A 17,538-nucleotide genomic window follows, 5' to 3' on the forward strand; every position below is an offset into this window, starting at 1 on the left:
GATCAAACAAAGTTGTTCTTGACCACAACTGTACAAAATTCAAGTGTTCTGGGACAAAGGATTTCTCACAGTACTTATCAAACAAGCTCACAATTCTGAATAGGTTTCCTGGGTATCAATCAGGAAGCCCTGAGCATCTGTGCCCAGCACGCGGCCAGCTCGGTGGTGTCTGGACCACTGTGGATTAGAAGCCAGTCTCAGGTGCTTTGGGGGAAGGCAGAACAATTGTCTGAATTGGATCACTTCTGAATGGGCTAACTTTGGAAGACCCACCAGCGACTATAGCAATGGAAGCCTTTTGCAAGAACTTCCTTAGGTAGCCAATGTGTCTCCCTAAGCAATATTGTCACAGATAAAATAAAATCCAGTCTCACCCTAAGTCAGACAGCTTGTTGTCTCCTAAGAATGTTATTTCCCATGGAAAAGCCTGGATCCTTGTCTTTACTGAATAAAAGAGGTAAACAGAGACGGACCAGATGGTGGAGCATATAGACCTGTATTACTTGCTTCAAGGCTGTGTTTCTCTACTATGATGTAACTAAAAGAACAGTCAGAGGAACTGCCTCTGAATTAATAGATGTGGACCCAAAGTCCCTTTTTTAAATATATCCATGCTACGAAGCTCTTCGGTAGCAAAAATTGGCTTAGAGCCCAGCTTTCTAGCACTTTGACAGTGGTCTTTCTGGCATAACTGTGGTGTTCCTATCTGGATGCACAGTCAAACCACCTGGCAGTTTAAAACAAACAAAACATTGTTTTGATTCGGTGGGGCTAAGGTGGAGGCCCAGCCAGGGGTCACTTTAATAACACCCCCAGGTGCTTCTAATATGGAGCCAGATTTGAGAACGACAATTCCAACAGATTTTGTTCAAATACACGAGTTACAACAGCTTACGTTTCAATGTATGTCAGCAGGCACAGTTGATGTCTTTAACGGGTAAAATTCTGTGAGAAGCTCAAGCAACATGTTGATAAGTGATGTTATACACGGAAACGCTTTGTAAATTACAAAGTGTTGACCAAAGATGAGGTATTTTATTATCACCAACAAATGCTTCCTGAGAGCTTCTGAGTTGGTCGTTCAGAAGCAGTAGGCTTGGTCTTTCCCTTTAAGAGATTGCAGCCTCGTGGGCTGGAGTAGATGGTCATGTTTCCAGTAATGTGACTTACGAAGAGCGGCAGTAATGGAGGTCACCCTGCAGGCCAGACAACCTAATACAGTGTCAGAAGCTGCAGGGCAGACAGGGGGTTAATGAGCGGCAGCAATTACGACGCAAGTTAAAAGCCAGGTTGCCTGATCCATTTTTCAAGGGTTCTCACACAGAGAGAAGCGAAGGAACCCACTAACCAGAGGTCACCTGTGAATTTCAAGTAGAGCCAGCGTTCCCGGGCAGCTATCCCGGGTTGAAAAGACGGTTGAAACTCGAAGATGATTCCCATTTAATTAATTTCATTCTGTGACTGGCACCCATTTGAAGGGGCCAATGTGCCCCCAACCAGCACAAAGGACCATCTACAGCACTGGGATCGGTTAAAGAGGAGAAATGGTGGGCAAGCGGCCTCTGCACCTGGAGGTACACCCTTTCATTCGGAAATCGAATTTGAGCTTGATAAAGAATAAAGTTAATCTTCACTGTTGTCAGACGCGTGGGGACTGAGATCAGAATTATCTGCATTTTACAGATAAACGCACCATCCCTTGGTGGGCTATCGTGCACATTTTCCCAGTTTTCTCCTCGTTATTTCACATGAGCTCAGGGATGGTGTAGGTGGGCTAAGTCTTGTCTCGGTTTTAGAACTGACGACCCTGACACACACAGGCTATCTGAGTCTTGTCCAAGATTACACACACGATAAGGGTCAGAGCTGGGATGGGGGCCCGGCAGCCTCACCCCTCTTGTAGAGCCTCCACCGCCCCGGGGGTGGCCTGGGCTTTGTAGTACAGAGATTCACAAAAAGGCTCATTAAAAATAGCAAGGAAGCTAACATCGAAGCTAAGATTTGATTTGTGAACATATTTATAGGTAAACCAGCACATATATTGTAGTAATCATCTATTAGATCCGCCAGCTTGCAACTTACCCTCACTTCTCTTTCTGTAACAGTTATCACCCACGTTTCTAAGAAATCATTCGCCTTCCCTCCTTCTTGATTCCCAGGATTTTCCGAGGAGGTGAATTTAAATACCCTGAAAACTTGCCCTGCTGTTTTGTTTTCTCCTAGCCTTTAAATGTCCCCTAGTGCTGACAACAGCTTTTCTGGCTTAAACCATCACTCCATTTACGGTTTGAGTTCCAAACCCATAAGTTCAGAGAAACCATTTTCTCTCACTCGTAGACCTCGGAGTCTTACAAGGGGCAGAGCACTTTCGATCTCGGAGCTCCCAATGGCACTCTGTTTGGATAAAGCCCAGACGCCTAGATGTGGCCCAGAGTGCCATCCATTCACCTTCACGCCTATCAGAGAGAAAGAATGTCACCGGCAGCCAGAGGGCCGAGGGCTCACTTTCTGCTCGGAGATTCTCCAGGCAAGTCACTACGGGCTTCTCGGTGCTCGGCATGCCTCATTGCTCAGCTGTGATGTAAGAACTCACGCAGTGGCAACAATGGGCTGTCCGGACACGGCAGAGACACAGGTGAGACGGCCGACATGTGGGGTTGCCAGGGATGCTCTAGCAGTGACCCTCTGTCTTGGTGAGGTCCCCACGTACCCTCCCCTCTCCTACCTGGTAAAGAGCCGTTCTCTTAATTGAAATTTGCAACTCCTCTGTTGAAGGTGGAATACCGTAGCAATTTACGGTGCAGCCCTTGGAGTCAGACCGCCAGCATTCCAATTCTGCTGTGTCGTTTCAGGTGAGTGACTAAACCTCTCTGTGCCTCAGTGTCCTCATTGGGAAAATGGGAATGCGAATGTGAAAAATAGTAGCTACGTATATAATATTGCTGTGAGGAATCTAATGACTGTGAAGTGCTTAAAACAGTGACTGGTACAGAAGCATTCAGTAACTGTTAGCATTTACGGGTAATAATTCAAGTTCTTCCCTTCTTCCAGAGTCCCAAAGTGCCTCAACTTCTCCAAAAGGCCTTGCCTAATTCTACATTTTATTTTTGTTTCATCTTTGGATCCCAATAAATGTACCTTGAATAGCTCAGTCCTGCTATAGTTTGTTATGCTGCCTTATTTTATGCTTTGGGCATTTAGTCACCACATAACTTTTATCCTCAACCAGATTGTAAACTCTCTGGGGGTATAGAAAGTCACGTCTACTACCTACCTACTCACCCCCACCCTCACACCACTCCAAAATGCGAGTGTGCTTTTTCTACCGTGCCTGTCCTGCTAGGATAGCACTGGAGAGTTTCCTGCCCCCCATCCAGCCTGCATGTCTAGGGAGAAGCTGGTCCATCGGTCACATCCCCGCGCAGGGTTTAAAACCAGCCTAGAGTACCTGAGACCCATCTAGAATCTTGCAATTAAATAGTATGCTTTGCCCTCTTTCAGTCTTCGATTCTTCACTATCTTTTATTACTTGAGGATGCATTTGCCATCCCACGAGATTCTAAACTCCTTTGAGGACAAGGAGGTGCTCAGTAAATATTTGCAAATGCAGTGGGATAATAATGGGGTGTATTGAGGATGTGATTCTTCTCCTGCTAATCTTTTTTTCTTTATTTTTATTTTTTAAAAATATTTTATTTATTTGACAAAGAGAGACACAGCGAGAGAGGGGACACAAGCAGGGGGAGTGGGAGAGGGAGAAGAAGGCTTCCGGCCGAGCAGGGAGCCCGATGTGGGGCTCGATCCCAGGACCCTGGGATCATGACCTGAGCCGAAGACAGACGCTTAATGACTGAGCCACCCAGATGTCCCTGCTAATCTCTTCTATCATCTAGCCCTCCCATAGTCAGTGAAGATTTTCATTGCCTAAGAGTTAAGTCACTGTAGCAGAAAAGCAGAAAGCAAGTTCATTCTTAGCTCTTGACTCTCAATAGTTTAAGCCATTTAGGATTCAGAGCATAAAATTTATGCCATAAACAAAAAATTGGAAAGAACACATAATTAGAGCCAGTTTTCTCTAGTTTCTCCTGGGTCTTTCCAAACTAGATCAAGATTCCAGAGGCTGGATTCGGGAAAGAAGAGAGAATTGCAAGACTCTGGGGAACGGGAATGGGGAGAGGGCACTGCTCTATGAGGGCCAAGCATGGCTGGAGGTCTGGGTGACAGGAAATACGTCAGGTGGGTGTGGTGGATAGAAGAACAGAAGCACCTGTGGTTCACTCACTGGGCTTGGGAGGAAGGGCTGGATGGAGAATCTGATCACACAGTCCTGAGCCAGCCGAGGAGGCTTCTGTGCCTAGGAGTATGAGGAAGCTCAGAAAGAACCTGACGCAGGAGGCCCGCCGTGCAGACAGCGGCCTTGCGAGTGGGGGCAGGAGGTGAGAGGAGAGATGCAGTCTCAGCAAATACCAGTGTGAACAGCTGCCCCTCTGCCCCGGGTTAATGCCGATTTCGATGCAAGGGCTTTACCTGCAGCCCTGGGAAGGGGGAGCACTCCTTGGTAAAATGGGGGCTCAAAATATAAATTAACTCCATTATGGAAAACTAAAGTTACATTTCCCGAATGCCTGAGTGTGTGAGCTGAAATTCTTAAAAGCTATAGAGGTAGAAAAGAAATTTTAAAATTTCCCTTGAGATAATCACTCTAATTGGGAACTAGGTTATACTTTGGAAGACACAGTGGCCCTCCTTGGTATAAATATGAACAGAAAAGGGAGGGAAGGAGAGAGAGGAATGGAAAGGGGAAAAAAAGTGCAAATATAAGAGTGACGATACTCCATTTGTCACTATTTTATTCAATCACTCAGTAAATATTTGTTCAACATCTATTTTACACCGCCATGGTAGGTTCCTGGTCTGGGAAAGCATGCAGGATCTGAAGGGGATGATTAATGTGTTTTTATCGTTCGTGTTTTGCACTGTTGTTTCACAAGGATGAATTCACGCACTACTCGTACTTAAAAAGAGAGAGGAGAGGTGCAGAGCAAATGGCAGATCTCATGTGAAGAAAGCAGGGCGGCCAGAGTGCGAAGGTACAGGATGCACAGCGCTGCTGGGTGCTTCTCTCATGGCTGGATCTCAGCACAGCACAAGTTAGTTCAATTTTGTCTATGCATAGAGCCCAGAGTGTAGGTTCGTGCCTCGGATGGGAGGCAGTTTCCCGGGAACTGGGCATTTTGCATCCATCTCCAGGTGAAGCCCACGGATGCTGAGGCGAGAACAGTGCCTTGTAGGAGCCAAGAGCCAGCAACATCATCAGTTTCACAGTGTTTCTTGTTTGTTGAGTATCTGTGCTGGCCCAGACCCAGCTGGAATGCTCCCCAGCCTCTCATCCACTTCCGCTTCGGCAGTGAGGCACGTCCCCAGCAAATCAATGGCACAAATGGCGGGGTGGGGGAGGGGAGGGTTAGGGGACTATTAAAGTTGCGGTGACACCGTCAGCGCTGGGAGCCCACCTAACTTCAAGTCCTGCCGTCTCACCCTGTGCGGGTTTAACACAGACCACAAGAGCCACACACTTACACTGTGTCGTACTTTTTAATCAATTAAATGAAAAGGTGTATAATGTAAAACTTTGAACTTTCTGGTTATTTTTTCTAGCCTTTATTTACATCTTTGTAATGATGGTTATTCTGATGTTTTAGATTTATCAATTCTAGACATTATCTGTTTAATTTCCTGTTATAGCAAATGACAGGTCTTTAGTTCCATGACCCCATATATATATCCAAGTAGCGTCCTGGCACCTATTCTATCTTCTGGTGTGAGCTGATTGTTAAATTTTCAGGAAGTTTGCAGACCAACTATTAAATGGTTGGTAGCTTGAAATTGGCCATGGTGGGAGTATTTACGCCATGGAAATCAGCATAGGTTACCAGGGCTTCCCCCACCACCCCGGAGAACTAGTTAAACATTTCCGAGCACACCACAGTTCTTCCTCCATATTCACAATTGTAGTCAAGAGTTTAATTTTAATGACTAGTACATTTTGTTCTCTGTATAGCCCATTGGTGTACCAAAATTATGGACTTCCTTATTTTACATGGAGTTAATAATTGCCTCATCATCATCAGGCTGACACCTCCTGAAACTAATGGACAATCCAAGAAAAGTGTGACAACTAATAATTATGCAATTACAAAGTATTTTTTGCCAAGCAAATGAATCTGAATCTATTCAAGATTTACAGATATGAAGAATAGACAGCTTGATAGCACTAGAAAGCTAGATAGCACAAGAAAGCAATCAACTAAATCCAGAATGCAAAACATTCTACAGAACCAATGACTCACTTTCTCCAGCAAATGAATGGCATAAATGGGGGGCGGGGAGGAGGTGGTTAGGGGACTATTACAGAAAAAAACAGACTTAAGAGTCATAGCCACCAATTTCCACCTATGGACCTTGTTTGGATGCAAACTCAAATCAAGGAACAATAAAAAATATGCTTAAGAGATACATGCATCCCTATGTTTATAACAACATTATTCACAATAGCCAAGATATGGAAGCAAGAGTGTCCATTGATTGATGAATGGATAAAGATGTGATATATATATATATTTTTTTCTTCTTAGATTTAGGAATTTCTTTTTATCCCTGCTTAAAAAAATTTCTCCATGTACACTGTAGGTTGATGTCTTTCTATTTATTGTGCTGGGCCCTTGTGAAACATGTGTCTAATAGGTCTGGGAAATTTTTCTGGGTTGTTTTGTTATAACTTTACATTTTCTCTGGGCTCTTTTCCTGTGACTCTTATTCATTGGATATTAGACCTATTAATCCTAATTGAAAGATCTTATTTGGAGAAATGCTATTTGGAATGAAACAGGAAGGAAGTCAGGAAAGGCTGAATGAGCTAATCTGACCCAGATGAAGAAGGGTGTAAAAGAAGTTTGGACGGAAGTGTCCTAGACACTCCTGAAACCAATGGTTTGACAAAGCCACCAGGGAATCCTTGAGTCAAAGCCTGCTGACAAAGGAATCCTGTGTCTTAGAAATGGGTTCGCCTTATTATTTCTGCCACACTCAATCATTGGTGGTAATCTAAAACCAAGCATGGACTCGGTGCATGCAGTGAAGGATTTCAAAGCAATGCACCTGGGGTCCTGGTCAATTACCTTCCGGTTAGATCTGAGGTGCCAACGTCATGGCCGCTACTGTAAAGTAGGTTTTATTATCACTGTGATGTTGAATGCATTAGTTTATGTACCGTCCCTAGAACACTATCACACACATTTCGAGCATTAACTATGGTTAATTAACTACTGTTGAGGAGTGACAAGGAGACGCCTGCAAGGGTCTGTGATTAGCCACAGGAATTATGCTCTAAACTTTAGGATCTATTTATTTCTACTTGAAGCACGATTCCAACAGGTTTAGTTAACTGGAGTACATAACAAAGCCAGGTTAGAAATGACAGTGTACAAAGAGATTGGAAGCTCATTATTATTAGAACAATCAGAAAGCTGGGAAAGGTGTGTCTGACAACAGGGAAAGAGAAAAACAACAAAAGGCAAACACAACGAAAGCATATATTTTCATGATTTTTCAGCATCAGGAAACTTAGCCCCAGCAACTTCAATAGGCATGGGTGCTTGGTGGTATTTCAAAAATGTAACAACCAGTGTTCATGATAATGACTCTGATATCAAAAAACGTTTCACCGGCACTTTGAGGAGTCAGGAAAAGTATGAAATGCATTTTACAATGATTTCCATCCGGAATAGTTAAAACCGTAGAGAAGCTCCACAGAAAGAGTAAATCCTCCAGGATTCTGGACAGCTGATAGTTTTATCGATCTGATTAAATATACGGCTTTTTTTTGTTTTCCTGTGCATAACTGCATATCATTTCTTACTATCACTTGATAACGAACAATCCTTCTTCTCATTTTACAACCTGATTTTATATCGAGATCCCCACACTTTGTGTGGCATCCGTCATCACCGCCTAGGTTCACTTGCTCGCTAAGCAAACATAAAATCTCTAGGATAAATCGCGAACACCAGCAGAACTCCCGAGTGATTTAAATTAAGCTCCTGAGGTGGGCTTGGCTGTCCCGAGGCTGTCGCGGAGAGGCCACTCCGATGGCGCATGCGCAGACTGCCTGGCTGACCACAGCCCCTGCCTCATTTTGACAGCACTTCTTGTTTCTACCCAGCGCTCCTTTCCCACGTTCCTGTTCTCACCCAGGAACCACCGACACGCAGTGCTTCCACAAACACTGGGCTAACAACAAAATCTCTGGCCTGGGATAGGTCACCAGCTACTTGGAAGAATAACTGAGAAACCCTGACAACAGCTCATCTTCTAACCTCCCAGCAGGACTGCCAGAGTCTGAGAAGCTGCCTTCTAGAACCACAGACCTCCGCTGTGAACGAGGCGGCTTTTAGCGGGCACAGTGGGATAGCAGCCGCTGCACGAAGAGCAAAACATGTAGGATGGCGGAGAGAAGGAGCTGAGACACACACACATAGGCAGAGACACACGGACCACATGCCAACATGCACACAGTTCGGGTCTGGGTCACTTCGGGCTGTTGTAACAAAAATACCGTAGACTGGGTGGTTTAAAGCACTCCGAAATTTATTTCTCACAGTTCTTTAAGCGAGGAAATCCACGGTCAAGGCTCAGGCTGGTTCCCTGTCTGGTGAGAGCCCACTTACTGGTTCATAGACAGCCAGTCTTCTATGTCCTCACATGGAGGAAGACACTCTGGGTTCTCTTTATAAGGGCACTAAGCCCATTCATGAGGGTTCTGCCCTCATGACCTAATCACCTCCCAAAGACCTCCAAATACTATCAAATACTGTCCCGCGGGAGCGGGGGGGGGGGGGGGGTTCGATTTCAACATATGAATTTGGGCGTGCAACGAATAAAAAAGGAAAGCTCATTTAGAATGGAGTCAGGAGGCCAGCAGGGGGCGCTCTCACACCCTACCACTCCTAGTCAATTGCAGACCCACCCGGAAGAGACTGGATCTTGCCTGTAGATAGTTTACTAGCCCAGCAGTAGGAAAAGAAGCGCCCCATCCTCACTCCGCAGCAGTCCAGCCCATGAGATACCATCACAATTCAGACAATGAAAAGCCATTATACTTCAAACTCCCAGTTTACTCCAACCGACTTTTTATTTATAAAAGTCTTCCCAATCTCACCCTTTCCTCTGTACAGGAGTGTTCCTCTCCTTTGTTCTGCAGCCATGCCTATGGTTCTGCCATAGCTTGCTTGTCCAAAATTGCAATTCTCTATTATTTCCAAATAGTCCCATTTTTGCTGGTAAAAATAACTGGCAGTTTTATTTTTAAGGTTAACAGGGGGGACACAAGCATTCAGCTTACAGCCTATCTAGAACATAGTTCAACGTTAAGAACAAAAGCAGAATCTGTCTCATTTTCCCACTGATTTGTAATCTCCTTGGGGGCAGAACTGTTGTTTGTTTGCATCTACACTAAGTAAAATTTATGAGGAGGGAGACACTGTCATGCTAAGCAGGCAGTACGTCATTCATGCTTGATAACAAAGAACATGTCCCCTATGCTTACGAGTCTCTTATTAAGGGTTTGTCTCCCTCTGGTTTCATCTTGTTTTATTCTTCCCAGGTTGTTTTTTTTTTTTTTTTTTTTTTTTTTTCTAACCAGAATCATGCTGTATGTATTGTTCTTTGATGTGCTTGTTGGAGATGTTCTCAGCCTAGCACACTCCTTTTATCCATTCTATATTCCACAGAAATAGATGTTTGGGTTGCTTCATTCTGCTGTTATAATTATTCCCACTTTTGTGCACAAACTTGAGCACAGGGGGTGGAATTTGAGGGAAAGAGTGTCAATTTGAGCCCTTGGCAATCTGAGGTGAAGGCGTGTTGACCTGGCATTGAGCAGGTAGCAGGCCGTGCATGCTGACTCGGGCAGGAGGGCAGCTGGACTGTGAATTTGGGACTCACAGGCCGATGGCATAGTGTGTGACAGGGATGTGGTTGGTTTTGCTTTTAATTTTTGTTTTTCTGGGAAACTCGATCTCTCCCTCTATTCTAAATGAAAGCCTTGCTGGATAGAGTATTCTTGGCTGTAGATTTTTTCCTTTTAGCAGCTGGAATTTATCATGCCACTTTTTTCTGGCCTGCAGAGTTTCTGCTGAAAAACCCATTGATAGGCGTATGGGGTTTCCCTTGTATGTACCTGCTTTCCTTTCTCTTGCTGCTTTTAAAATTCTCTCTTTATCACTACTTTTGGCCATCTTATTTACTTTGTGTCTTGGCACAGACCTCTTTGGGCTGGTTGTGTTGGGGGCTCTCTATGCCTCCTGGATCTAGATTTCTCTTTCCTTCCCCAGATTCAGGAAGTTTTCAGCTATTATTTCTTCAGACAAATCTGCCCCCTTTTCTTGCTCTTCTCCTTCTGGGATCCCTATCATGCGACTGTTATGCTTGACAGTGTTGCTGAGTTCCCTGGGTCTATTCTCATTTTGCATATTCCCCCCTCCCTCATCTGCTTGGCTTGATTACTTTCCATGACTCTGTCCTCCAGGTGGCTGATCCTTTCTTCTACTTCCTCTCACTTGCTATTTATTCCAGATGGGTTGCTGGAGGGGAGTTGAGGGAGGGGGATGGGGTAACTGGGTGGTGGGCATGAAGGAGGGCATGTAATGGAATGAGCACTGGGTGTTGTATGCAACTGATGAATCACTGAACTCTACCTCTGAAACTAATAATACACTACATGTTAATTAATTGAACTTAAATTTAAAAAAAAAGGAAACCCCCCAAACAAAAAACAACAAAAAAACAAAGAACATATCCTAAAAGAAATCTGTTCCCAACATTATTACTAGAACCAAAATAGCTGTTAATTTACCACAAGTTTCATTTTCCCCAGTTCCTGGCTATTACCTCCTTTTAAGTCATCTGCTGTTTTGGTTTGTTGTTGTTTTGTTTTTGGTTTTGTTTTGATTTGGAAAAGGGCTCAAAGAGCTGTGCTAGATTCCATATGTCCCAATGGACAGCCAGTTGTTTTGTTTTGTTTTGTTTTTTAAAGATTTTATTTATTTATTTGACAGAGACAGAGACAGCGAGAGCAGGAACACAAGCAGGGGGAGTGGGAGAGGGAGAAGCAGGCTTCCTGCTGAGCCGGGAGCCCGATGTGGGACTCGATCCCAGGACCCTGGGATCATGACCTGAGCCGAAGGCAGTCGCTTAACCAACTGAGCCACCCAGGCACCTGCCAGTTGTTTTAATTGTATTGAATTATCACTTCTTTCTCATCTATTCTCACACACAGCCTTCTAAAGTCATCTATTTTTCAATGAGCATTTCCCCTTTCCCTTTCATTCTAGATGGCATCAGCCCATTTTGAAATATACAGGTAAAAAAATAACTGAAAGGCACAAGGAAAATTAGGCAGGAAGAATTTGAGCCTGCTAGGTCAGATTGTTACTTTTTTGGCTTATTTTTTTCTACTGCCAGTTTTTTCCCCCTCATCTTTGTATTTTTACGAGTCTTGAAAATTAAATGTGCAGCAACTCCTCAGGAATGAGTAAATTCAAGACAATAGTTGAGTGACAATCTTTAGGAACTAAAATTTATCTGAATTTAAAACTAAATTGTTTTGTTTAGTAAGTAAATTGGTCAGATATGAAAAAGTATTCCAGCATTCCAGCTTCTGAGTACAAACAACATGTTGGCGAATTTGTATTGATTTTACCTGCCAATCTAGATGCAATCACACTTTTTAAAGCAGATTCCTGTAATTTGGTTTTCTATAAAATGTCACCAACGCATTAAATACTTTGAAAACAGTCTTTGTAAATCAATCTGCACTTATTAGATTTATTTAAACGATAGCATTAGAATTCCATGCCGAGATTTAATTTGGTGTTAAAATAACTCCCTACATGAGGAACATTTCCAAGGGCGGAGAGGCTAGTTCCCAATTACTTTCACGCCGTCAGTGCTAAATGTGTTTAATGACTCACTTACCTACAAGCTGTGGGTTCTCTGAAGAGCTCCCTGTTCAGTGAGATGCACACATTTTACCTCAAGCTATTTCAAATTTTCAAAAAGGGGACAATGCAGAACCATAGCCAAATAAAAAGTAAAGATCTTACCTTGTTCATGTCAAAGGTATTATAGACTTGATCAACATGTCGATTGGCCTTTGAATTCAGACCCTGCAGACCCAAGAGTGTCTTAAATTCATGCAGTGTTTGCAGGTCGGATGGATATTCCCTCATAAATTTTCTGTCCCATACAGAGTTCTCTTTAGCAGGAACTGCTGTCTGACCACCAGCTATGGATTCGCTATTTCCCATCATGATTCACAGTCTCCAGCTTTTTCTCAGGTTGTTTTCATGTAAGGTTCCTACCGATTTAGTTCCTCACTCTTCACTAAAACTGGAGGCTAACATATGTCTTTAGAGAGTTACTCTAAACCTCTTACAGTTATAGGCTAAATAAGAATAGAAAGCCAGTGAGATTAACTCATCTGTACAGTTTTAAGACTAGGTCATTTATCGCTAACTGATGGGATTGCACTTACTGCCATTCAGAGACATAGTTTTCTGTGAAGGGCAGAGGCAATATTTTAAGCAAGTAATCTTTGCCATATTGTCAGCCTAAATTATGCCTACATTGTGGAGTGGGGTCTCATGGAAGGAACTCTGAGTTGCAATCAGGAAGCCTGGGCTCAAGGTTTTGTTTACACTTACTGCAGTGAAACATTACAGGCTCAGCGTTCCCATCTGTAAAATAATAAGAAGAATATTTGCCTTTTCATACATAAATATTGTGAAGATAAATTCAGATGAAAAAAAAAATCTTAAACCACAGAAAAATTATACATTCTGAGTACAATTAAAATGTAAAGGAGGTCTACGTCCAGAAGAGGGAAATGGGTAGGAATAACCATATTAGTAGTAGTAAAAACACTGTAGGTGCAGTAGGCAGAAAAGTGCAGCCTGCAGATAAAAGGACACATTAAGCTGTGTCTTCAGGCATTGTTCTTATCTTTTTTTTTTTTTTTTTTGCTGTTCCTGCCTTTTACCCATGCCCTCTGCCTGCTCGTTTTGTCCCACTCCAGTTCCCAAGCTGATCTTGTCTGAGTCAAGCCCCAATTGCAAAGGACTTGAAAATTGAGTGAATGAGCCTAAGAACTCTATCCATGGTCCAGTAATGGAACTGAATTGTCCTGTGTGGTCCTCAAGCCAATCTTGCTGCCAACTGTACATAGAAATAACAGACTTCCATTATTTCCACCTGGGGGTCCTCTGGTCCCAAGCCTGGTTCTCCTCTCCTAACCTTACTCCATTTTTCCCCCAGTTCTCATATTGACTCAGTTCCTAAGTCTGGTTTCTGCCTTAGTCGCTATTCCTTAGTCCTAACTGATTACCTATTTTAAATCCAAGGTTCCCCAAGAACTGGAGCCTTTGGGGCCTAAATGAAGTGCCTTGACAGGAGGTGGGGGTAGTTAGGGTATATAGGATTGATTTTGTTTCAAACATACCAATGTAGACTTTAAAACAGAAAAATTTTGATTCCACAATGACAGTTGAATAACAGGTATTCAATAAGGTTATAGAAATGTGGAACTCATTCATTTGGAATGGGTATTTACTCCAAAGATACAAATGTAGTGATCCAAAGGGGTACGTGCACCCTGATGTTTATTACTTGAAACCATTAGAGTAGATGAGATTCTTCATGCAGAGGACAAAGAAAGAAGATGAGCTGATGAGGATTCAGTCCTGATAGGAAATATAAGGAATATCCTGTTAGGATCTTCAAAGACCATTCTCTGGGAAAGTTCCTGTGCAGATTCTTTCTAAATGTCTGCCAGAAGGATGTTCAGAGGCATTGACTTCTTATCATCATTAACATTTATTAATCACCAATTTTTAGATTAAGAAAAGAATGGCTGGTGATGATGGCAGAGAAAGATAAAGTTTTCAAGGAGCCAAGGAAATCTCTTGTGGAAGGAAGATTTTTGGATAAATCAAGAATACGAGGACCTGAGGTCCAGAAACTGTATTTCTTCATATAAATGATGCTTCTTTAAAATGATTACTTGCTGGTACAGAAAAATATTTAAAACTATTACAAATAGTATAAGAATTCTTATACTGGATACAATATTGATATCCAAACTCAGAAAAGTATATAAAACATTAACCTGCTATAAGATAATGGGAAAAAGACTTCATTTTTAAAAGGTCAAAGAATATATCTAAATTACACTAAGTAAAATTTATGAGGAGATGTATATGAAGTGCTGGATGTATATGAAGAAAAAATTTAAATGCTAATACAGGGCACCCATAAAGACCTGAACATACAGAAAACCGTATTTTGGTCCCGGTAGAAAGACTTGATATTTAAAAAAGGCAATTCTACCTTAATCTATTACACCACCACCCACCAAACAAAATGCAAATAAAGTTTGAGGGGTCGGTGTTGACTAAAAATGCTAATTCTAAGTCTGGATAAGAATAAAACATGCAAAGATACAAAAGAAAATTCTGAAATATAAAATTATTGACTACCCCTACCAAAACTGTAACATGGGTCCAACATGAGAAAAGTTGGAACAATCAATGAAAAATAATAGGAAATTTTTTTTTAACTTGGCCCAAAATGCAAATAGGAATTTAACATGCCATAAAGATAGCACTGCAGATCAGTGGAGAATAGATTGGTTATTCAATGAGTAGTTCTGGGACAATACTCTATCTATCTGGAAACAGATTTTTAGCTTACTCCCTTCACGAAAATAAATTCTAGATGAATCAAAGATTTAACAATTTAATGATGAAAGTCATTATAACAAAGTAAAATTTCCTTATACTTTTAACATTAGAATGTCCTTTCTAAATAATGACTCAAAACCAGAAAATGAAATTAACCCCCTCAATTTTTTAATCCCATATGGCTCGAAACACTATAAAATTTTTTTCAATAAAAAATTAGGAGATGCCTTCTTGGGAAAAATGTCTGTTCATGTCTTCTGCCCCTCAAAAAGTTGAAAATAGAGCTACCATATGACCCAGCAATTGCACTACTGGGTATTTACCCCAAAGATACAAATGTAGGGATCCGAAGGGGTACATGCACCCCAATGTTTATAGCAGCAATGTCCACCATAGCCAAACCATGGAAAGAGCCAAGATGTCCATCGACAGATGAATGGATAAAGAAGATGTGGTATACATATACAATGGAATATTATGCAGCCATCAAAAGGAATGAAATCTTGCCGTTTGAAATGACATGGATGGAACTGGAGGGTATCATGCTGAGCGAAATAAGTCAATCAGAGAAAGACAAGTATCATATGATCTCACTGATATGAGAAATTCTTAATCTCAGGAAACAAACTGAGGGTGGCTGGAGTGGTGGGGGGTGGGAGAGATGGGGTGGCTGGGTGATAGACATTGGGGAGGGTATGTGCTATGGTGAGTGCTGTGAATTGTGTAAGACTGTTGAATCACAGACCTATATCTCTGAAACAAATAATACATTATATGTTAAAAAAAAGAAGATAGTAGGAAGGGTAAAATGAATGGGGGGAAATTGGAGGGGGAGACGAACCATGAGAGACTATGGATTCTGAGAAACAAACAGGGTTTTAGAGGGGAGGGGGTGGGGGGGATGGGTTAGCCTGGTGATGGGTATTAAGGAGGGCATGTACTGAATGGAGCACTGGGTGTTATACGCAAACAATGAATCATGGAACACTACATCAAAAACTAATGATGTAATATATGGTGATTAACATAATAAAATTTAAAAAAATTAGGAGAAAATAGCTGTAACAGATATAATATAAAAAAGATAATTTCCCTAACATAAAAATAGTTCCTATTAATCAGTAAGAAAATACCTACCACCGGGTCATCTGGGTGGCTCAGTCGTTAAGCGTCTGCCTTCAGCTCAGATCATGATCCCAGGGTCCTGGGATCAAGCCCTGCATTGAGCACCCTGCCCTCTCCCTCTGCACCCCACCTGCACTCATGCACACACTTTCTCTCTCTCTCAAATAAATAAAATCTTAAAAAAAAGAAAAACCACCAAATAGAAAAATGGAAAAAAAGCCAAATTTAAAAATTTAAATGAATTTTAAACATGAAAAGATGCTCAATCTTACACATAGTATAAGAAATATACATTAAAGCTACAAGGATATACCACTTTTTACCTACTTGGGTCAGCAAGATAAAAAAAAAGTTTGATAATTCACTGGGTAGGTGAAGGTGTGAGGAAACAGGCACTCATGTTGCTGTGGGAATGTATATTAATAAAATTTTTATGGAGTACTACTGGGCACTATCTATTAATAATAAAACATACATGCCCTCTGACCCAGCAATTCATCTTCTGAGATTTATTTAACATATACCTGCATGTGTGTGAAATAAACATATTTACAGAGATCTGCGCATATAAACCCAAAAGAATGGGAAAAAATCTAAGGGACCATCGGTAAGAGAATAATTAAATAAATTCTAGTATGTCCACAGAATCAAATAATAAGGAGCAGGGAAAGATAATGAGAGACTCTCCATGTACTGAGCCTGACATGGAATGATCTTGAAGGTATATTAACTGTAAAAAGCAACAAAATCTTGGATGCCATTACGTTTGTATTTATAGCTGTATAATGACTTATATGGTTTTATGTACATTGATTGTTTTTGGATGGATTCATAAGTAACTAGTAAAAGCACGCCTCGGGGGAGGAGTAATAAGGTGTCTAAAGACAAGGATGGGGTGCAGACTCTCCACCATATCCCATCTCACACGTTCTGAATTTTGTATTGTACGTATGTACGTAAAATTAAAATTCTACAATTCCACCAACATTAAATGTTTTATTGCTTTTGTCCAAAATGGCAGATATTTCTAAACAAATAAAAATAATCAGTTATCAAGGAAAATATAAAAACAATTCTTACATATGTGTAGTATGTGTTCACATGGTCCTTAGAAGACATGTACTTGTACTACAGCTCAACAATAGGATTATCATATAAATTATATCTTACAGTTTTTGAGGATTTATATTTTCTGCTTTACCAAGTATTGGCTGTCGTGGAGAAAGGGCATAGGGTCTTTCTGTTTCAGCACAAGTTTTAAGAGGAGGTGATTCTGTAGTCCTTTGTACACTGATTTTGAAAACCACTGTTTTCTAGTTTTTATAGTCTTTTAAGTGAAAACAGAATTTAAGCCTAACTGACATTTCTTTCTTAGTAGCTCACGTGGGAATTGGAGAACTCTAGAACAGCGTCTGAAATAACAGGAAGAGTTAGGGAACCAGACTGCAAATGTGTACATTGTAAATCAGTCTCTATTTCTAAAGTACACAATGTTCTTAGGATTACACAGGACAAACCGTACAATAACAGAGTACAAGGGGAAATATGTTTTGAAAAGAATCTTTGTCTTATTAACATTTTAAACGTGAATATCTTTTCTGACTTCTAATTTTGAGAA

The 17,538-nt window shown here is 41.5% G+C and overlaps 1 protein-coding gene across 1 annotated transcript in view; it reads right to left on the reverse strand.

Annotated features, from left to right (window-relative positions):
* The window catches only part of GUCA1C (guanylate cyclase activator 1C), a 32,497-nt gene extending 20,132 nt beyond the window's left edge, over window positions 1-12,365 (reverse strand). The window contains 1 exon segment of the mRNA XM_044914050.1: window positions 12,162-12,365. Within this exon segment, the coding sequence (XP_044769985.1) occupies window positions 12,162-12,365 (204 nt within the window).
* Window positions 12,366-17,538: the final 5,173 nt, after the last annotated feature.

This window comes from Neomonachus schauinslandi, chromosome 1 (assembly GCF_002201575.2).
Source record: "Neomonachus schauinslandi chromosome 1, ASM220157v2, whole genome shotgun sequence".
Taxonomy (NCBI): domain Eukaryota; kingdom Metazoa; phylum Chordata; class Mammalia; order Carnivora; family Phocidae; genus Neomonachus; species Neomonachus schauinslandi.